General features: G+C 46.4%; 1 protein-coding gene across 2 annotated transcripts in view; it reads left to right on the forward strand.

Moving 5' to 3' along the window:
- FKBP4 (FKBP prolyl isomerase 4) overlaps positions 1-23,121 on the forward strand; it is a 195,798-nt gene that overhangs the window by 98,296 nt on the left and 74,381 nt on the right. For both annotated transcript variants that reach the window (XM_069228152.1, XM_069228153.1), the window contains one exon: positions 11,098-11,181. In XM_069228152.1, the coding sequence (XP_069084253.1) occupies positions 11,098-11,181 (84 nt within the window). The remainder of the gene's footprint in view (positions 1-11,097; positions 11,182-23,121) is intronic.

A 23,121-nucleotide genomic window follows, 5' to 3' on the forward strand; every position in this document is an offset into this window, starting at 1 on the left:
AAAGACTAACCACTGCTTCTGTGTAGGGACTATGACTAGTCCTCAGGCAGGTTTTCTCATAACCTGCCTGATGACTGCAGGGAAGACTTTAAGTAGATGGTGTGTAAGGTTTCAGTGATCCTCAACTAAGTAAACCGAACAAATTAGCAGCGTCTAGTTATTGTCGGTGTCATCTTCAGGTGCTCCTCATAATCATGATATTAAAACCGAATACACAACTTGAACTTCTAAATCTTCTTTCTCTGGCTTCTCTCACTTTGTGGTCAGCTTAAAGAGGACCTGGACATAATTAAGAATGAAACTATGTCAAAGCAGTACGTTTAGAAGAAAAAGCTAGTTTAAAACCAATATATATTATAGGGATCGATGTTTCTTCTTGTGGAGCATTCAACCCACTGGCTAGCCCTACCAGCAGACACAGTGGGGACAGAGGTTATTTGTACCATAAAGGGCCAAAATTGGGTGGGAGGGAGGGGGATTTAGGGGTCAGGCTACTTCAAGTCCTGCAGGCTAGCCACCGCCTACTTGGAGGGGACTGCTTTACAGTCTATGCAAAGCATATGTCTCTACAACCACACATGCCATTGAACCGAAAATGTTACCTACCCAGTAGACATCCGTTCGTGGCATGTAGTGCTATAGATTCACATGCGCCCTGTGGTCGTTATAGAATTATTTTACAAATATTGTACATATACCGGCTGTCTGGTGTTCAGGACCAGAAACCTAATCTACAACGTAATGGGGAAGTGAGAGTGAATTATTTCCTAAAGTTCCCAATCACCTAAATCAATAAAATGAGGTCTTGTAGCCTAGGTTGCTGGTTTAGTTCACAAAACCTTTGAGTGTATATGATGACCCCCCCCCCCCCCCCCCCCAAAAAAAAAACCCCGTTAGCAGACCTATCCATCGGCTGCTGCTGGTAAAGAAAATAGCAGTACAATAAAGAGGCATTTGAGCCCAAGCATAGTACTTGGTCATTAGGCCCCTGCTTGACACTGGTGGACTTCGCATTGGCCAGATAAAAGTGCAAGGTTCCTGGACCTAAGGTTGCCTTAATTGGCTGGCAACTATTTATGTACTTGTGTGTAAACTTCAGGCCTGGAACATTAAAAATGTTGTAGAGCAGTATAGCTTCTTAACATATGGCCTCTGGCCTCGTGATACTGCTGCCAAAGTGGGCTATTTTGAGGATTGTCACCAATGGTGGATTCCTAATTTTGGCTTTCATGCCACCCCTCCTCCACCCACCTGGATTAGCTGTGCTGTGAGTTATCACTCATTGTTGGCTGTTTAAACAGCTTGCCAACTTGAATGTGTTGTTTGCCTTAGCACATTACATACCAGCGATTTCACACCAGCCTGGTAATTTTGCTTTTGTGACCATGATCTACTTATATTTGCATTTAATTATCCATGTTTCAGGGGTGTAAACCAGCCAGTGCCACCTGAAATGTCGAAACAGTTAAGAAAAAGGGTGAAAGTTTATTACATCAGTTTTCAGAAATGAAGGATTGTTGCGAGTGTTCAGCAACAATGAAGTAACAGGTGAGAAAAGAACCTAGTGATCTTGTATGTAGCTGGCAAACTTCATACTGAATATCCTTTTGCTTCCAAAGATGAAAAAATGGGGGAGGTCTAAAAACAATTAAACATTTTGATTAATGGCTTAATTGGTGACTTAATACAAAAATTCAGGCATACGGTGAGGTAACTAAGGACAAAGTCAGGAGCTGATAAATTGAGGCTGGGATTGCTTGTACTTTGTAGGAATTTAGGAAAGCAAAATACTGATCGGGAAGTCTCAGCTGCTAGCGTAGTCAGAAACCTGACCTAACCTCTTTGTATATACAGCAGGGTCTGCCGGTCAGGGCTGACGGTGCAGTTCGAACAGATTTTCTGTGCTCAAATTGATCTGATGGCAGTTGTGTTCAAGAGGCGGGCGGTTATAGGTCTTTACACAGTCCCTCCTCTCCTTAATCAACCTGGTAAGTTACATATATGCATGATTGTGTAAGAATGGACTATCTTTTTAGTCAGTGTGCTAAGGAGTCTGGCCTTTTTGTTGAATCCACTGACTTGCAACGCAGGCAGCCTTTTTTTCCGAGAGAAGGTGGTGTCCTACACCATTTTCAAGATACCAGGTCTCAGTTTGAATGGTGTACAAGTTTGTGCTACAATTTGCCCGAAGAGGTGTTTCAGGCCCAATTGCAAAAATTCTTCACTGAGCACTGTAATCTGAGATAATTGCCCCTCCCATTTGAAACTGATTGTCAATATGTCTTGCAGTGTACAGATTTTCTAGCTTGCCGCAAGTCGACTGTCACTCTTATAATTTCTTTGTGTAGAAACTCCTGGTGGAAAAAGCATTAATTCCTGGGTGCGGTTTATCCTAAATGTTTCCCTTTACACACTTTTCAGGTCGGAACTGGAACTAATGCGGGGGTTGAGCTTTACATGCAATAAAAGCTCATGTTTTCCTATTAATACTTACTCCCCGCACAGTCCTCCAAGTAGTACCTGAAAACACTGGGTGAAAGTGCAAATTTCTCCAAGTTCAATATGAAAGATTTTAAAAATACTCATAGTAGCTTATAAGTGAGAGGGTGTCCCCTATGTATATTGGAGCTAGGGCAGGCCTTGAAAGTGTAAGAACAGGGAGCCCTATTAAGGTAAACTATTCCAATGTACCTCCAAGCCATTGAGTAGCATCTTCGTTTTAGAAAGATACATAGGATGTTTCTGCTTAGAGCAGCTTATAGACAGTGAATTGCCAGATTATTGGTGGCTGACAGCCAGATGATTGATTATGTCAGAGTATCTGGTGTGTCTTGGAGCAGTCAGGGAGATCATGGCCTGTGGGTAACAAAACTGTATAAAAAGTCATTCTAGGTGATAAAATTGAGTTAAGTATTTCCTAGTTCTCTTCCAGGGGATCCTCATCAATAGTCATAAACATTGAATATTCCCACCCTTGTGCGGGGACCCCGGAGCATATATAAAATATACACATATTATACATGTGTAACAAATAGTCATGCAGGCCATCATGTTAAAAACAGGCTAAAATGCTTTATTTCTATGAAGTTTTTTTAATTTATTTTTTTATATTAAATACTACAATAGAGCATAAATATGTACCCAAGCTCCTAAAACTAGGCTTAGGGAAGTAAGCAGTAGCAAACTCTAGAGAAAAAATAGAAAAAACTGCATTGAAAAACAATGAAGCATTCTTAGCCAATAGGCTGCATGCAGGTTAACACAGGAGAACCATAAAAACTTTGGCACCATGCCTCAGGGGTGAAGGAAAGGTGACAGTTGGTTCACAGTTAGGTCAGTTATTTTTTCCGGCTTCTTCTGAGAGGATCCTGGAGCATTGAGCTCTCAGTTTTTCTGAGTTTTTCTCAGAAAAATTCTTTAAAAAAGCGTTTTTTCACTTTTCACTCGACAAATAACACCTTTGTCTGAGCTAAGCAGGTTTTTTCTGACAGAAAAATGCCTTCACTTTTTGTCAAATGCCCTGCTTGTGGGAAGAAGAAGGCCCAGTCTGATCCCCACTCTCTGTGCATAGTGTGCCTGCCTCAGAGTCACTGCCCTGACACTTGTAAGTACTGCAAGAACATGTCTAGGAGGACTCTGAAAGACAGAGAGAAGATCCGGCTACATGGGCTTCAGGAGAGGAAAAGAACATCGTCCTCCTCACTTCCCACACAGCCAGAAGGCCATTCTCAGGAGAGAATGGCCCGGTCGACGTCGACAGGTAGGAAAGTACCTGTTTGTTCACCGTCGACGTCGTCGCTACCACCGTCTCACCGGCATAGATCGACGGCGACACGCCTGACGTCGAAGGGAACGGCGTCGGAGGGACATCAGAGCAGGGGCAGGTCTCCGTCGACGGCAGCCCGCCGATCGACGTCGAGCCATCGCCGGTGTGCCCGATCGCCACCAAAGGCTGTGCGCCCCCCGACGTCAGGACACACGACGTCGAAAACGCCACGACGGCACGAGAGGCATCCGCCGTCGACCTCCCATCGCTCCACGTCGAGGCACACGACGGCGAGCAGGTCGAGGTCCAAGGATCGCCGTTCGACGTCGTGGCACTCAACGTCGAGGCATGAGCAACCGGCTGGGCGTCCTTCGACGTCGAAACAGCCCTCGACGTCGACACAGGTTTTACCTGTCCCACAGGGAGCAGAACATCGCCCCACGCCAGACAAGGCGCCATCTCCAGTGGTCTCCATACCGAGCGACTCTTCTCGGTCAAGAGCGGCATCTTCTGGGCATGTCTCGCCCATCAACCTATCTCCGAGATGGCTGGAGAGCCTCAATAGACCAGCGGCCTCCCCAGATTCGCAATATTCGCGAATGTATTCACCTACTGCCTCCCTGCCAAGAACGCCATCACCGACAGCCAGGGCAGAACGGGCTCGTTCAGCACCTCGCCAACCGACCGCGAGGCCTAGACGCTCGGCTACAGCGTCTCGCAGCAGGTCTCGCTTTCAACGAAGATCCAGGTCGCGGTCAAGAAGAAGATCACCCTCTTGGTCTTCATCAGGTTCATCTGTCGGGCGTTACTCACCCACCCTAACAGATTCACCACCTGCTAGAGTCTCACCGGTGGATGACATTACCACATTCAACGAGGTGGCGCTAAGAGGAGGGCAGAAACTCAACATAGAGGTTCCAGAACCATCTACCTCCTCATCGGTCATCTTTGAGACTCTACAACAGAGATCAGCGTCAAAAAAGTTGCTGCCTCTAGTGCCTGGTTTGTTGCAGCCAACCATGGACACTTTTCTGGCCCCAGCCTCGCTTAAGTCTGCACCGGCTAGAATTCTCAAAAAATACAAGGCTCCAGAACAGGACCCTTTATTCCTTAGAAAGGATCCGCCACCGGACTCGGTTATCATAGCTGCCGCCCGAAAGACCCACTCGGTGGCATCTTCATCCACGGTACCCCCGGATAAAGAGAGCAGGCATCTAGACTCTCTGGGGAGAAAGATATGCGGGACAGCGGCTTCAGCAATGAAGGTCTCCAGTGCGTCTGCGCTCCTGGGCAGGTATGATCGTTCTCTGTGGGACTCCCTCAGTAGATTTACAGAAAAATTGCCCAGAGAAGACAGACAAGATTTCCAGGAGATACTACAAGAAGGATGCCTGGTATCCAACCAGGTCATCAGCGCGGCAGCAGATGGGGCGGATTTGGCTGCTCATGGATACGCACATGGTATCTGTGCGAGGAGATCTTCCTGGCTGAGGCTCACTGGCTTGAAACAGGAAGCACAACAACGCATCCTGAATCTCCCATTTGCCGGGAACTCTCTATTCGGTACCCATGCAGACGAAGAGATGGCCCGCATGAAGACCGAGGTGGATACCATGAAGGCGGTGGGCCTCGAAAGAAAGAAAGATTTCAGGCGGAGGTACAGGCCGTATGACAGGCGCCCTTTCCAGCAGAGGGTTCAATCCCCTCATTGGTCGCAAAGGTCACAGCAACGACAGGGACGCCCTCTTTTTCAAAGGAGAAACACAAGGGAGCGAGGGTCAAGTAGACCTCAACAGTCCACTCCGAAAGCACCCACCAAGCAATGAAATCTCGCTTCCCTCGACACTGTACACCACTCCGGTGGGGGGAAGTATTACGGCTTATCTTCACGAGTGGCACTCTATCACAAGAGACAAATGGGTGCTCAATATTGTCGAACATGGCTATTCTCTTCTTTTCAAACAGCCTCCACCACGCTTGCCACCAACCAAAGACAATCCATCTCATCTCAGCTTGCTACGCAAGGAGGCTCTCGCCCTCCTAAAAAAGAATGCCATAGAAAAGGTTCCACCTGCACACAGAGGACAGGGGGTCTACTCCCGTTACTTTCTAGTGGCAAAGAAGGGTCGAGAGGGCGTTTTCAGGCCAATTCTGGACCTACGGCTGCTGAACAAATACATAAGGAAGCAGAAGTTCAGAATGCTAGCGCTTCACCAGATTTTCCCTCAACTGCATCAGGGAGACTGGATGTGCTTCATCGACCTACAGGATGCGTACTTTCACATCCCGATAGCTCCCAAACATCGAAAATTCCTGCGCTTCCGAGTAGCGTTACAGCATTACCAGTTCAGAGTTCTACCCTTTGGCCTGAAATCTGCCCCAAGAGTTTTCTCGAAATGTATGGCAGTGGTGGCGGCACATCTCCGAAGACAAAGGATATACATATATCCATACCTAGACGGCTGGCTACTAAAGGCTTCTTCTCCGGAGCAGGCGAGAAGCCATCGGACATTGTACTAGGAGTTTGCAAAGCTCTAGGGTCTTCAGGTCAATTACCAGAAGTCAACCTTGATTCCAACGCAGAATCTTCACTACCTAGGAGCTATCATAAACACAGAACTCCAAAAAGTGTATCCTTCGGAGGAACGACTATCCTCAATAGACAGGAAGTGCCAGGACCTGTTGAGAGCCAGCGCACCTACGGCACGTCAGGTGACATCACTGCTGGGCTCCATGGCATCGTGCATTTTTATTGTCCCAAATGCCAGACTCCACATGAGACCCCTCCAAGAGGCATTGGAGACCAACTGGAGCCAAAGAACAGGTCGCTGGGACGACACGGTGCGGCTACCGGCGGTAGCACTTCAGTCATTGAGATGGTGGATGCACAGACCTCACCTGTCAGTGGGTGCTCCGTTTCACCAGGTGCTTCCATCCGACACCCTAGTAACGGATGCATCTCTTCAGGGATGGGGGGCTCATTTGGATCCTTTTCAAGCGCAGGGTCTGTGGTCAGACAAGGAAAAGCAGTACCACATCAATCTGCTAGAACTCAGAGCGGTCCATCTGGCTCTCGTCTTTCATACCGCTAATTCAGGGGAAAACTCTCTTGATACAGACGGACAATACAACCACGATGTATTACTTGAACAAACCAGGGGGAACGAGGTCCCTACCCCTATCGCGAGAGTCCCAAGCGATATGGCATTGGCTCCTGACCAGAGGAATGTCAATTACAGCAGTTCACCTGCCAGGTCAACAGAACGTGGAAGCAGACTTTCTAAGCAGACACCTGGAGGACGTTCACGATTGGGTCCTACACGGCGAAGTCGCAGAATACATCTTCGCGCAATGGGGTCGGCCTCAACTGGATCTCTTCGCAGATGAAGTAAACAAGAAATGCCCAGACTTCGCATCCAGGTTCTACCGTCCGGGATCTCGAGGGAATGCCCTGTTGATCGACTGGTCAGGGATATTTCTTTACGCTTTTCCGCCGATTCCCCTCATTCCGGCAGTGATCAGCAAACTTTACAGATCCAGGACCAGAATGATTCTTATAGCGCCACAATGACCCCGACAGTTATGGTACACGGATCTCCTCAACCTGTCGGAAAAACCTCACAGGAGGCTGCCGTGCAGACCGGATCTTCTGAGCAGAATGGAGGGCAGGATTCTACATCCCAACCTACCCTCTCTGAGCTTAACAGCATGGCTCCTGAATTCCTGCAGTATGGGCACCTAGGGCTCTCGCAGGAGTGCATGAACATCTTGAAAGAGTCCAAACGGCCTTCCACGCGGCGTTCTTACGCTTTTAAGTGGAAGAGATTCTACATATGGTGCCGTCAGAAAGGTCATAATCCCATACGGGCGCAGGAAGATGTCATACTGTCCTATTTGCTTCATCTAGCGAAGTCCGGTCTGCAGGTATCATCTATTAAGGTACATTTGTCTGCTATTACAGCCTATCGCAAGTCACCTTCTCAGGAATCCTTCTTTACAAAACCTGTAGTCAAGGATTTCTTAGAGGGTTTGAAGAAAGTTTTTCCGCCAATTCGGAGGCCTTCTCCTCCATGGGAACTGAACATAGTCCTGGCAAAACTTATGGGCCCTCCTTTCGAGCCTATACATAAGGCCTCTTTACAACCCCTTACGTGGAAGACGGCTTTTCTAGTGGCCATTACTTCAGCGAGGAGGGTCAGTGAAATCCAGGCCTTGTCTTCAAAAGAACCGTACACGGTTTTTCATGACAATAGAGTGGTTCTTCGAACTCACCCATCTTTCCTTCCGAAGGTGGGGTCAGAATTCCATATTAATCAGACCATATCTTTACCGACGTTCTTTCCCAATCCGGAGACTCCGGCAGAGAAAGCATTGCACTCATTAGACTTGAAAAGAGTGCTGAAATTTTATCTGGACAAGACAAAATCGATTAGACACTCTAACCGCTTGTTTGTAAACTATGGTTATTTAAGGACAGGAGAGGCAGCATCTAAGCGATCAATATCAAGATGGATAGTTTCTTGTATTGTTAATACTTACCAGCTAGCTAATAAACAATTACTAGCGCGGCCTAGAGCGCATTCCACAAGGGGTAAAGCGGCTACTGCTGCTCTCCTTAACAATGTTCCGATATCTGAGATTTGTAAGGCTGCTACATGGAAGTCTGTCCATACGTTTACAAGACATTATTGTTTAGACTCAGATGCAAGAGCGGATGCCCAAGTGGGGCAGGCCTCTCTAAGAAATCTATTTGCGTAAGACATATCTATTCCTGCACTTCTATCGGACAGTCCGCTGGGTTTAGGGATGGGCTTGCTAATCTATTCAATGTTTATGACTATTGATGAGGATCCCCTGGAAGAGAAGGATAAGTTACTTATCTGTAAATCCTAGTTCTCTTCCAGGGGTATCCTCAGCAAAGTCATAAACAACCCACCCTCCTCCCCGGACGCATGTCTCCTAGAAGTGCAGGACAGATTGTGTCTGGAATCAGTTATACAAATTGTCACCGTAAAAAGAACTGACCTAACTGTGAACCAACTGTCACCTTTCCTTCACCCCTGAGGCATGGTGGGATACTGGAGGTGCTCAGGGTCTTAAAGGCACAGTGCCAAAGTTTTTATGGTTCTCCTGTGTTAACCTGCATGCAGCCTATTGGCTAAGAATGCTTCATTGTTTTTCAATGCAGTTTTTTCTATTTTTTCCTCTAGAGTTTGCTACTGCTTACTTCCCTAAGCCTAGTTTTAGGAGCTTGGGTACATATTTATGCTCTATTGTAGTATTTAATATAAAAATAAAAAAAACTTCATAGAAATAAAGCATTTTAGCCTGTTTTTAACATGATAGCCTGCATGACTATTTGTTACACATGTATAATATGTGTATATTTTATATATGCTCCGGGGTCCCCGCACAAGGGCGGGAATATTCAATGTTTATGACTTTGATGAGGATACCCCTGGAAGAGAACTAGGATTTACAGGTAAGTAACTTATCCAATTTGTTCACCTGAAAGCAATATGATACACTTCAACGAACTAGGGTTATGGTGTTTTGTGCCTGGTGACATTTTCTATTGTGTTACACCAGTTAAAGCCAAGTCTTGCTGGCAAATAATCCTTTTTATTTCTTCAGCGGTTGTGTGGTTAAAAAAACAGCCAGCCAACGTCTTTTCTTTACTTCTGTAAACTTCTCCAGGGCATATGTATCTTGCAAAATAATACCAGTTTCTTCCTCATGAATTTATGACCTGTGAAGCAATTCGCAGTATAGTTAATACCACGCCCAGTCCCTGCATTTAAGACTAGCGATCTCCATTGTTGACAGATTAAGGCACTCCAGAGAGTAGCAACCTCAACCGTAGACTGCACAGCGAAACACTTAATTTCTGACCAGGCGTCTCTGGTCATAAATTCATGAGGAACAAAACGTGTTGGCTGTGTTTTTAACACCACAACTGTTGAAGAAATAAAAAGTATTATTTTTTATCATTTGAAGATCTCCTTCTGAAGATAAATCAATAAAAAAAAAAGTGGAATTGAGATATTGGACATTTCTAGTCTGTTTCGATGGTGCATCATCGCTTTTGTCTTTGTAAATTAAAAAGGTGTGATTCTCTCTCCTTTGACTAAAATGAAATAATAGGAAAAAAATCTGCTTACGTGTGGACACTCTGGATTTATATCTATTTGGGGGCTTGTATTCGTTTTGCTGGGTACAGCCCAACACTGCTAAATCTGGGCAGCTTTTGCTTCAGACGTAATGTGTTTTTTTTTGTTTTTTTTAAATTCAATTCTCTAACACCTTCCCGTCTATCTCAGTTCTCTGCTTCTCATTTGATGGCATGCGTCATGTTCTGTTTTTGTCCCACCCAGAAGAGCATTGTTCTTGGACTGTTTTTTTTAATGGAAATGTGTTCTTCCACTGTGCTATGACCTTGCATTGTATTGTACAAGGAGTATTTTATCTAATCCCCTTGTCACCATGCTGCTCCTACCCCCATTTTTGTTGGCATTTCGCTCTATCCATCCATCTAGTTCCATCACTTCTGCCCTGCTTGACATTCTTGAGCTCACTTCAAAATTACTCTGTCCGTCCTCACATGCTTTGCCGGCCACCACATGCCACCATTTGAGCACCTAGCTGTGCTCTTTTAATGGTTTTGAAATATTTGCTATGTGGCTGTCCATAGGTGTGCTGCAGCAATCTTTTAATGGTGTTTCTTGTACTTTATTTTAAAAAAAATTAATGGGGCTTCTCTGCATGTATGCAGCATCGATCTACTAATGGTGTATGCCATAAAAGATGGCAACAAAAACCTTAGAGAAAACCAGTCTTTCTGCACCCCGTTGTTATGGTGATACGTGTTGGTGTAGCCAGTGCTTGTTGAGGAAGAAAATTGTATGAAATTAGAATCGGATCTAGCCACGGAAAAGAGACCTTCTTTGTTTTAGGATACTATCCATGTTGGCAGAGACCTCCACCTCGTGCTACTGCTTAGGTTTTATTGGTTCATAAATGCAGATTGCTCATACTATCCTAAAGAAAGTCTTGGTACTTCTAAAACCGAAGGGCTGTTAATACACTATCAGCAGCAAAACATTTTTACTACCATTACAGAGTGCACCATGGTCACATGTCCCAATGCAGCATTTTTTCCTACTAACAGCAACAAAAATTATGTTTTCTTAGCTCTGTGAATGATTTGATAATGTAGGGATGCGGCTGTAACTCTGTGTGCAACATTTTGGTTTCAGAACAGTTCTCTGCTCTTGGTGATATGCAAATATTATGCTGCCAATTGGTCTTACTGGAATGTTTTATCTGTACAGGCAAAAGAATCCTGGGAGATGAATGCTGAAGAAAAACTGGAACAGGGAGTCATTGTGAAAGATCGAGGGACCCAGTATTTTAAGGTACTTGTTCAAGATTTACATTTTAATATTTTTTAAAATTTAAAAAAGAAAAATGCAACATAATTTGGTGGGATCGAACCTGCCTTAAATATTTTCTCATAAAAAGAACCACCTCCCACCCTCTCATATTCCCCATTCCTCATCTCCATAGGTGATTCTTTTTTTGGTGTAGCGGAGTGAAGTTTCTTCCTCCATCTCTGCATATCGTCCTTCCCTACCTTGACACTGCCAATCTATTTTATGTAGATGTTAGACGGTAATTATCTTAATTGCTTATTAACTCTGTCTGATCACTGCCATCACAAATCTCTATCTCATATTTCTTTTTGCACTTTTGAGTGCCCAAAGCAGAGTCAGCCTAAAAAGTACGGGAAAAAAAACTGCGCTTATGAAGATGCTTTGGTGCACTCTCAATCTCTACACGTTTTTAGCCCTTCCCTGTCGCAGACACTTGGTCCCCACACACACGTGCGTATTGAGGGGGAACGCTGGGGGGTAGGAAATTTGTGCCGGCACAGTGATCTCACACACAATGTGAGGAAAAAGTAATATTGTTTTTAAGCTAAATTTGAGGTTTGCAGGGAGATTATGGATTAGAAAACTTTGGGGGACCCATGCAAGCCACACCGCCCTGGACTCCCCTGGTGTCTTGTTTTCCTCTTCCAGATTTGTAGGAGTCCACCAGTTAGCTCTAAAGTGGGGCCCACGTCTGGCACTTTTGTCCCTAAAATACTGTTCAGCATACAAATTAGTCTGCTCTCCACAATCGCATGCAAAAAATACATTATTCTTAAACAACTCAAAGTTAGAGGCAAAGATTTTTAGTATTCACTCTATACCCTGCAACACCAGTTAAGGCAGGCAATGCCAGCTGCACCATGTTTGGGGCAACCAAGAGTTAAGATCTTCCAAAGGAAAGCCTTGTAGCCCCAGGCTGATTCACTTTTGGAACATCAGGGTCCTCCTATAAAACAAACACTTCATCCACACTGAGTGGCTTCATCATCGGATGATTCCTCTTTGACCGAAAATTCCCTGCCAGAATGTTGTACCTCCTCTTCTGCCTCAAATGCAGAGTCCGGCTCATAATCATGGTCAGAAGAATATTGAAAAACATACTTTTTATGTTTTATGCGTAAGGATGCTTAGTGGTAATTCTGCGGCTAGCCATGATCCTTACTAATCAAAAGTAACATGACAAATGAGTCAACCACAACCAACACTGTGTTAAAGCCACACTTTGTTTATTCTTTATTTATCACAAAGACATATACTGAAAAACACTACCCTCACTTGCCAGAGATTGCTAGACTCAACAGCACCTACTCTGCATATGCACAGCAAGCACCAATGATATGGCAATAAAAAGGCAAGACAAAATTACATCCAAGACAACACAATAAACAGTGCATAAATCCAAGAAGAATTTCACACACAATAAAACATATGCTAAATATACGGCTATTATTGAACCATTTACAAAAAAACTCATCCATGCATGGCAATGGTACTTGTTGAAGTAAACAGTGCAAAAAACGTTTTCTTACCACACACCAAGCAGCTGCGCAAACTGAAGATTTACCAGTGCTAAAATCGCAAGCAGGCGTCACAACAAAGGAATAAAAAGCTTTGCACTAGAATAAAAAGAAATAAACATTACGATCACAAATGCAAATAATGCGCCAGTCTACACACAGCAAGCTGTGGAGGGTGGGAGGGGGCAGATAGGCCTAAAACTATGGCCAAAGCATTCACCCCCCCAAGGGGCAGCTCCCCACCACAAAAACATAGTGAATAAAACATCCTTGGTATCTAGTTGTTTATGCCCCCCCCCCTTGGGACAGATGGAAAAAGGGGTGCAGAAACAGCCAAAATATGTGCCTCTTAATGGGAGTGACCCTTGCCACACTGAGTCCCCAGGGCTCATAAGAGCACAATGGAGGGCAGTCCGCACAGCCCATCTCCAAGATCTTAAACCCCGCCCCACCCCAGCCCTTGCCACCCAAGGTTCCATACTGAACAAGCACGGGAGACTGTCATCCCCCAGCCTCCAATTTGCGGATTGTCTGCGAATTTCGGCAAAAGTTTGTTTTAAAAAAAAAAAAAAAATTCTTTATAATAATTTTTTCAAATGCTCTTTATTGCAAGTAAAATGTGAACTTTAATGTTCCTGTAATCTTTTTTTTTTTTTTTTTTTTTTTTTTTTTTTGGGGGGGTGAAAGTGTGTGTGTGTGTGTGTGTGTATATGTGTATATATATGTGTGTGTGTGTGTGTGTATATGTGTATATATATATCTTGCACTCTTCTTGCACAGTAAATAAGAGAATGACAATCAGGCAGCTGGATTCAGTGATTTCCGTTTATTGCTGAGGCACTAATGATGTGTTTCAACAAAACTCTTGTTCACGTTGGTATTTAAATGTAGAAGAAAAAAATTAGCGCCACCATTAGACCAATCAATTCATTCTACACAAACATAACTAAAGGATGGGAATAATCCTGCACTGGTTATTTCATCTTCGAGTAGGCAAAAACTGATGTGCATTATAAGTAAATGCATGAATACTAAAAATCATTAATACACTTGACTCAACCAGGCATCCTAATCACCTGTGTAAAATTATTTCATAGTGTTCGACTCAAACCCGATTTCTCCCACTACATTTCGTATTGGACAACTCATTATTACTGCTTTTTTTATTAATTCATTGTTTTATTCAACTTAAACATATTTTGTGCAGTGTTTAGGAAAAACAAATACTCTCCATCCTAGTCAGAATGCCCAAAGAACACATGCAAATAATGAACATCAAAAGGAACTGAACATCAATGTCTGTAATGCACGCTAAAAAAAATCATAATTTCCAAAAGCTAAAATCCCATCTGTGGCACATAATGCCAAAATGGTTGCGTTTCTTCTCCATGCTCTTGTTCCACTAGTAAACCCAAGTGAGTAATCAAATCAGTCAGATCCAGTCTTTCCTCATACATAATCTAAAATTGAAAATGTTTACAAAAATACTTTAAAATAAAGAAATTCACAAAGACAACACTTGGCTGGTAGCGTGAACATGGCAGCTGTTTCTACAAAAAAAAAAAAAACATGCAGTTCCTCATCTGAGTTTAAACTATTAGGTTCGCTGCTGTCCAAATCGAGGATTTGTCTGCCCTCTAGTCTCCTTGGTCTCTGTTTTCTATTTCCTCCTACTAGGTGTTTTGGTACTTGAATTAAACCACTGTATTTCAGTTTTGTCTCATCACTTGTATGTGTTTTTGGCAGAGTGTTTAACCACCAAGTATGTTGCATCAAGGTTCCTTATCGCTCTTAGATGCTGCAATATCCTCTTGTGTATTGGTAGATCGATAGTCACATGCAGGCAGGTATGTCCTGGTAGCATTGTTGATGTTTTGGAGCGTGCCGGCATTGCGGTCTGTGGGGAAAAGGATACTGCAAAGCATGGCATGCTGTCTCCACCACCATGCTACATGAGTGAACATCGCTGGTTGTCTTTCTCTCACTAATGAGGGCGCCCTTTGTGTGACTCTCTAGGGCCAAGATAAAGGGTAGCACCAGTTCTTATGTGCAGGTCGGAGGCCTTGCTAAATTAGTGTTAGCCTGGGGCCAAAAAATCTAGGAATCGTAAAATCAGAATCTCAGTTGGGCATGAAGGGAAGGGCACACAACTATGAACCATGCAGGCAGCATTTCTTTCAGAACTGGTTAAAATCAAATGGTCATATCCTGCCAACAGCTTCGACTCCAATCTGGTTATGTATCTGCTTTCTGATCATGAATTCCCCCAACTGTCAACCCTGCACCAAATAGCTGCTTTCAAGGAGGTCGTACTTTTTCATATGCTCCCTTTGGCATGCCTTTGTGGCTCCTTGGAGCCACAGGGGTCTTTAGTTGGTCGTCAGCTGATGGTCCCTTCCCTGATGCCATCTGAGATGTTTTAGCCTGTTCCTGTACCAATAGCGGCACCTGTTTAAACTTACACCTCTTGTGCGCAGCCAGTGCTGGATCCACTGTCACCTAGGTCCACTTCAGATGTATGTCTCTGAACCTGAACTGATGGCATTCCATGCCAGGCCAATGTTGTGATATGAGATTACAAAAGCACAGCTATTATGTAGCCATATTATTGTGCAACCTTTGTTTTTGACACCAGTACTATTGGAGGCTAGAACCTTTTATTCAGATCAGAGTGAGGCTTTATTTGGTATGTAAAATGTTCCCCACACTGATGACGATGCAGACAACCTACTTTCCCACTCACTATACTGATGACAAGGGATATAGGATTTACGGCATGCCAATGGGCTACATAAATCTCTGGAGAAGAGTTTGAGTTGCCATCTGGATCACCAACAGAAGAAAGTGATTATTTTGCAGTATTACTGTGATGGGCATGAGAAGAGCTAGACTTAAGATGCCTGCTGTTGAAACTAAGACAAATATTTTAGATTCATGAGATTTTTTAACCTGACTCAACCTTATCCAAGCCAGTTTTCCCACACAGTGAGGTTATCACATAACATCTCATGGCTACTTGGGCAAAGCCATACTCCGGTCCTCTGCTAAGCCAATCTGTGGTCAGGTGACATAGACCAGTCCCTGGTGATCCTGATCTTTTGACCAGCATCCTATGCCTGAGACTGTGGTAGAACAGACATCAACAAGTATTGTTGCTCCTAATATCTTTCCAACCCATTCTGCGGATAGCGTTGGAACCTATTAATGTCTTCCAAAAGAGAATCTCTTAGACCTTATTGTCCTTAAACACTGGTACACCAATATTTTATGGGACCTGGGCAACAAGATCTTCCCGGCTGTCGAAGACCTCAGAGCCTCATTGTCATAAAACCAGCATGAAGGATAGGGTGCAGCAGAGGAAGTCTTGTGTTCTGGCTTGGACAAAGCAGACTGTATTGAAAAACCTATTGGAACAAGTGTTTAGTCTTGGAAGTCATGCCTGTATGAGATCTGGATGTTCAGATGTCGTCTAAGCGTCCTTGACGGACATGCCTTAAGACTGCTCCTGATTGTTTGAAAAGAAGACTATAGCACTCGAACAATTTAAGGTCAGACCTGGAACAGCGCCATCCCAATAGCAGTTTCACCCATAGCATGAAATGTAGAAACTAGTATAGACAACAACAGTCCTCCCAAACTGTGCAGAAACAGCAGACGCAGTCCTTTCAGGACAGAGGTTGTGGTGGTGGCCAAGAAAGTTCCCCCCAGCAGGAGCAGCTTTCCTCTAACTTGTGCTCCTTGCTGCTGCAGCTGCCAATCTGTTTGTTTGCCCTCACAGACCCTAACCTTGGAGGCATGGTACAATATTATCTCCCCAGTTGGAGATTCATTACTAGTGACGAATTGGTCCTGCAAATCATTGAAATGGGCTATGCCCAGCATTTAATTTCCTAGCTGCCCTTCTCTCACCTGCCCCCTCACATCAAACGATTCTAGGTAGATCATTCCTCAGCCTCGCTGCAAGAAGTTGGTCTTCTACTGGCCAAGGGTGGTATTACGTGGGTGCTAGGTTTGTAAAGAGGAGAGGGTTGTTGCTGTTCGTGCTGCTTCTTCATACCACAGGACAGAGGCCTTAGGTCTATACTGAATCTTCACCCACTGAATGCTTTTCTGATGAAAGACTAATTCAGAATGCTCACCCAGTCTCAGATTCTTTCTGCTCCTGACCCAGGGGACTATATGGTAGTATTGGATTTGCTGAATGCATATTTTCATGTACCTGTCCTGCAGACCTACAGACATTGTCTGTGGTTCATGGGGTGTTTGAAACATTTTAAATTTTCTTAGCTCCTCTTTGGCCTTAGCTCAGCCCTACTGATGTTCCCGAAAGTGATGTCAGTGGTTGCTGCCCACCTTCCATGGCCAGAGATTCATGTGTTCCCCTGTGTGAGAAAATGGGGTGAATTATATGGTGTAGTTGAGACTCCCCTGTGTAATACACTACTAGCCCCTGTGGAACCAGTCAGATTGTTTGTCAGCTAAGGTTTGACAGTGAGGCTCCCACAAGGAACATGTGTAAAGCACATAGCTCTTTCAGCTTTTGTGGCCCTGTGCTGTGAACAGGAAGTCAGCCAACTGACTCTTGGAGTCTCCTCTTCTGACTGGGCTTGGGATGACTTTTCCATAAACTAACACCGTGGGCAATCTTTTCCTTCGCTAGGCAAGGAGCAGCTGATGCAGTCCAACTTTGGTGCAGCCCCTTCTTTGCTGATTCCATGGTCAGCAAGGTGTTCTTCGGTCCTCTTGTACAGTCCAAACAAGACCTGAGTTCTGGATGTCGGAGTGCCCCATTTATGCCCAGAAAGTGCCCTTAGGGGATGTCGCGGTCAATAGCCAATGGGCTACTAGGTTCTCTCCTGCCTAAAGAGAACTACCTGTGAAGTTTGACATCTAGCTATCCCAGAGTGCACTATTCTACCCACTATGAAGGTGTTGGACCCTTCTCTTGATGTGTGGCGCTCTGTAGTCTGCCCTAGATGTGTGGCTACCTGGGGGCTACACTACCACTTGGGATGGGGGGGGGGGGGGGGGGGGGGGGGGGGGATGGTTTGGCCAGGGTTTCCCTCTTGATGACTCCTACATCTACCTGTGCAGAAAAGCAGCCCCTCTGAAGTGTGTTCACCATTTGTCCTTCAGAGGTGGCTTCCCCTTTGAAGTTCGCCTTTTAGGGGCAACACTCCGCGTGGCTTCTTTCCAAGAGGAGGTAACACCACATCCAACGGCAGGCCTCTATTGTTGCCTGTCATGGGAGTCGCCTATCTGTCTCCTTAGGGAAGCAGAAGGCTGTGTTCATGGCCACCCTCTGCAGATGGACACTAGTAAACTCGAACAACAAAGTGGCACTTCTTTAAAAGTTGCATGTGGCTACAACTTATGTTAATTTCGTCTTTGGGATCAAGTTGGGTTTAATGTAACAAATTGTTACCTTGAAGTACCAACTTTGTTAGTCTCATTCAGAAGTCAACACAGCTGAGTTGTCAGTGTGTAACTCTATACCTGCCAGTTGGGCAACCAATCTTCCACAGTTGTGGGTTTTTACATGTAAAACAAACGTTCTACTGTCTGTTGCACCCTTCCCTAGGACTCGAGAGCTCTGCTCTAGGGGACTTGCACACATTACAAAGGGACTTTGCAGTTGCTTAAAATGGAAAAGTTGAATTAGCAGTTTGAAATTTCCCTTCCAGTCTGCAGTGGTAGACTGGGAGTCATGTTTTACCTTATTCCACCGGTGTGATACAGCAAGTGCTACAGGCCCGGAAGTGACACTCTAAGTTACAGACCCTGGGTACCCCTGGTAGTATACAGTAAGGACTTGCAGGTAAATTAGGCTGTCAATTGGGTATAAACAAATCAACCATGTACATTTTTTAAGGGTCAGAGTATGGAGTCCTGTCTTGGGCTCAGGACATTTCAGAGCCATTGGACCACTGCCTAGTAATCATAATGGGGAAAAATATGGGAGTGAAACCTTCAAAAATCCTGTTTCTGATGGATACAACTACCTGTGGATTCCTCACCTAATGAATACTCCCATGGCGCCAGCATTCAACGGAAATCTTCTTCCTAGTCTCTGCACGTCGACGAGGACGTCACTCTAGCCCACGCGACGCCGTCTGACGTCATACAGGCAATAAGAGGTCCTCGCCGACGTCGGTTCCCTTTTTTCCGTGCATTCGAAACGGTTATCTTCGAGGGAGCTACTGTTGCTTTAGTGGTTACAGTGTGTTTTCTGCTGCGTAGTTCTTCTCTGCGGTAACAATGTCTCAGAGAAAGTCGGGTTTCAAGCCCTGTCGAGAGTGTGGGGGCAAGATGTCCGTTACAGATCTTCACTCCGACTGTCTCTGGTGTTTGAGCTCCGACCACGACGTCGTGACTTGCGATTCATGTCAGCACATGAATCCGAAGGCCCTAAAGGAACGTGAGGCTAAACTATTCTTGGCGAAGTCGAAGAGAAAGGAAAAACATCACAAAAAGTCTTCCTCGCCAAGGTCTCATCGGCGCCATCGAGATTCCCGGCGCTGTAGAGATTCACAGCGTCATTCCAGCAAGGAGACTCGTTCGAGGTCGCCTTCGGCTCGGCGTCGGAGGACTTGGGAGGTCAGCCCCACGGTCACGCCGCATCCATCGACGCCGTTGCCCTCTCCGGCGTCACCGACTTCGCCTGGACAAGCCTCTGTGGTTGAGGTGATGCAGCCTATTGTGATGTCTCCGGCGTCGCGGACGTCGAGGCTGGCGTCGGGGTCGCCCTCGATCCAGGCACCTCAGTATCCGGCTTTTCCAGCCCCTGGAGCCGATAGTACCGCATTTCTGAATGCGATGTATACCATCTTTCAGCAGATGGCTCCAGGAGGTGGTCCGGCTGGTCCTTCGGGGCCTTTGACCTTTTCATTGGGTAATCCTGCGCCTCTTCGGCCGGCACCCTTTATGCCCTTCCTCCCTTTTGGGAATGTGGGCTCGGCGCCGGTGGCCGCTCCTGTGGCTTCAGAGGGATTGGCTCCGGAGGTTTCCATCCCGTCGACGTCGGGATTTCGTCCTGTGACTCCGGTGGGTCCATCAGCTCCAAGATCTTTTTGTCCTGCTCCTTCATCAGCGCCGAAGCTACCTGTGGCTCCGGATGCGGCGTCGGATGCTTCTGGAGATCGGCGCCGATCTTCGGCAGAGGCCATGTCGACTCCGCGTATTGAGCAGAGACTACATTCAAGGAGGCGTGCTCTCCGTCTTTTGGAAGAGCAGGAGTACCAGCGAGTCCTGGAGGAAGGAGAGGTTGAGGACTCTGGTGATGGACTGCATGGTCTGGATACGGCCAGTGGGCTGGATACTTCCCCCTGAGTGAGACCTTTCATCTCCAGGGGAGTATACGGAGGAGGCTGCTACCTTTCACGCGGTGGTGAGGAAGGCGGCTAACTTTCTGGACCTGCCTTTGCCGGTGGCAGAGGCGAAGCAGAATTTATTGACGGAGGTGCTGCATCCGGCCTCTGCTGCAGCGGAGCCTCTCTTGCCGTTTAATGAGGCTTTTGCTTGATCCGGTGTTGGAGGTGTGGAAGAAGCCTGTATCTTCCTCGGCAGTTCATAGGGCTGTTGCCAGGAGATATCGGGTTGCACCATCTGACCCTGGTTTTCTTTCAAGACACCCTACGTCGGAGAGCTTGGTGGTGCAAGCCTCCTGTTCATCAAAATCAGCGCCTGGATCTTTCCCGACGGTACCAGGAGACAGGGACTCAAAAAAACTGGATGCGCAATCCAAGAAAATATTTTCTTCTTGCAGTTTGGCGTTGAAGGCCACCAACGTAACTTGCATTCTGGGGAGATATATTCATGCTCTTATGGATGATATTTCATCTTCTTTTACGGAGCTTCCCCAGGGACTCTTGGATGTTGTCTCAGACGCCCAGGCTGCCGCAACCCAGATTATCCAGTCTGGGCTGGACACGACCGACTCGGTGGCTAGGGCGATGGGCACGGCTGTGGTGGCAAGGAGACAGGCCTGGCTCCGTAATTCAGGGTTTTCTGCGGATGTACAGTTGACCCTATTAGACCTCCCGTTTGATGGGGACAAATTGTTTGGAGCAAAGGCAGATTCGGCCTTGGAGCGATTTAAAGAGAGCAGGGCCACAGCCAAATCGTTAGGGCTGCAAGCTCCTTCTTCCTCTGCCTCTTCCAGGTTTTTCAGGAGGTTTCGTGGATTTGGGCGTGGCTCTTCCTTTCGGGGGAGGTTCCAGCAACCCGCCTCTTCTCACCCCTATAGATCATTTAGAGGGAGAGGTAGGGCCCGCACCAGAGGAGCCTCTCAACAGCACTCTGCCTCTTCCTCGTCCTCTGGAGGGGTGCAGCAGGGAAAGCAGCCTTAGGCTTCCACCATTTCCCACTCACTCCTCTCCTGTAGGGGGAAGATTACGGCATTTTCTCCACAAGTGGGAGACTATTACAACGGACACTTGGATTATCAGTATTGTGGAGAAAGGCTACACCCTTCCCTTTTGGGAGTTTCGGCCCCCCCTCCCGCCTCGCCCATCTTATTGTTCAGAAGAACACCTCCTGGTGCTAGAACAGGAGGTTCAAGTCCTCCTTTCAAAGGGCGCAGTGGAGTTGGTTCCAGAGCAGGAAAGGGGTCGAGGTTGTTACTCAAGGTACTTCCTGATTCCCAAGAAAGATGGTCGGTTGAGACCGATCCTGGATCTGAGGATCTTGAATTGGTTCCTCAATCAGGAAAAGTTCAAGATGCTGACCCTAGCACAGGTGCTTTTGGCGTTGAACAAAGAAGATTGGATGGTGTCTGTCGACTTGCAGGATGCTTATTTTCATATCCCGATACTCAAGTCGCACAGGAAGTATCTCCGGTTTGTGGTAGGGTCGCAGCACTATCCGTTTGCGGTCCTCCCGTTTAGTCTTACTTCAGCACCTCGAGTCTTCATGAAGGTGATGTCAGTGGTTGCGGCAGAGCTCAGAAGGAAGGGGATAGCAGTATTCCCTTAATTGGACGACTGGTTGATCAAAGCCAAGTCCCCGGAGCTTGTGTCGTATCATCTGCAGTCAACAACCCAGTTGTTGTTCGACCTGGGCTTTTCGGTGAACGTGCCCAAATCTCACCTGGAGCCCTCTCAGCGCCTCCTGTTCATAGGGGCAGTACTGGATACAACATTGAATCGAGCCTTTCCTCCGCCTCAGCGGGTTCAAGATATTCAGGAATTGGTTCCAATGTTTCTAAATGGAGCGGTAGTTCCAGTCCTCAAGGTCCTTCGTCTGCTCGGTCTGTTTGCCTCCTGCATTCTGTTGGTCACGCATGCTCGCTGGCACATGAGGGCTCTTCAGTGGTGCCTCCGAAGGCAGTGGTCTCAACACAAGGGAGATCTAGAAGGTGCAGTCAAGATCTCCAGAGATGCTGCTGTGGACTTGAAGTGGTGGATTGCGAGCAACAATCTTTCGCAAGGAAAGCCGTTCGCGCTGTCGCCACCGGTGGCCACGGTCATAACGGATGCTTCCACTCTAGGGTGGGGAGCTCATCTGGGGGATCTGGAGATCAAAGGACTTTGGTCTCCAGAGGAACAGATGTTTCATATCAATCTGTTAGAGTTACGGGATGTACGTCTGGCTCTCAAGGCCTTCCTCCCTTCCCTTCGTGGTCAGTCGGTACAGGTCCTGACGGACAATACTACCACGATGTGGTACATAAACAAACAGGGAGGAGTAGGGTCGTACCTTCTCTGCAGAGAAGCTCTTCGACTATGGTCCTGGGCAAAGGACCATCAGATTTGCTTGGTAGCAAATCATTTGGCCGGGGTCTTGAATGTACGTGCGGACAGTCTGTCGCCAATTCTCGGCCGACCACGAGTGGCGTCTCCATCCAGATCAAGTCCGTTTAATCTTTCAGATGTGGGGGTTTCCTCGGGTAGATCTGTTTGCCACTCTGGAGAACGCGCATTGTCCGTTATTCTGCAGCCTCCAGTATCCAGTGCAGGGAGCATTGGGGGACGCGTTTCTGATAACCTGGTGCGACCAGTTGCTTTACGCGTTTCCCCCCCATACCCTTGATTCCTCGAGTGTTGAGGAAGATTCGCCAAGACCGGGCCCAAGTCATCTTAATAGCTCCGGATTGGCCAAGGAGGATGTGGTACTCCGACCTTCTTCAACTCTCGCTGTGCCCTCCGCTCCGTCTCCCTCTCAGGGCAGACCTCCTCTCGCAGTCGCAGGGGCAGGTTTTACTCCCCAACCTCCAGAGTCTACACCTACATGCCTGGAGATTGAACGGGGCAACCTGAGTTCCTTCTCTCTCCCGCCTGATGTAGTGGATGTTATATTAGCGGCCAGGCGACACTCCACTAAATCTATCTACGCTAATAGGTGGTCTAAATTTGTTATGTGGTGTGGAGAGACAGATTGATCCCTTACATGCTCATCTGTCGGACGT

Source organism: Pleurodeles waltl, chromosome 4_1, assembly GCF_031143425.1.
Source record: "Pleurodeles waltl isolate 20211129_DDA chromosome 4_1, aPleWal1.hap1.20221129, whole genome shotgun sequence".
Taxonomy (NCBI): domain Eukaryota; kingdom Metazoa; phylum Chordata; class Amphibia; order Caudata; family Salamandridae; genus Pleurodeles; species Pleurodeles waltl.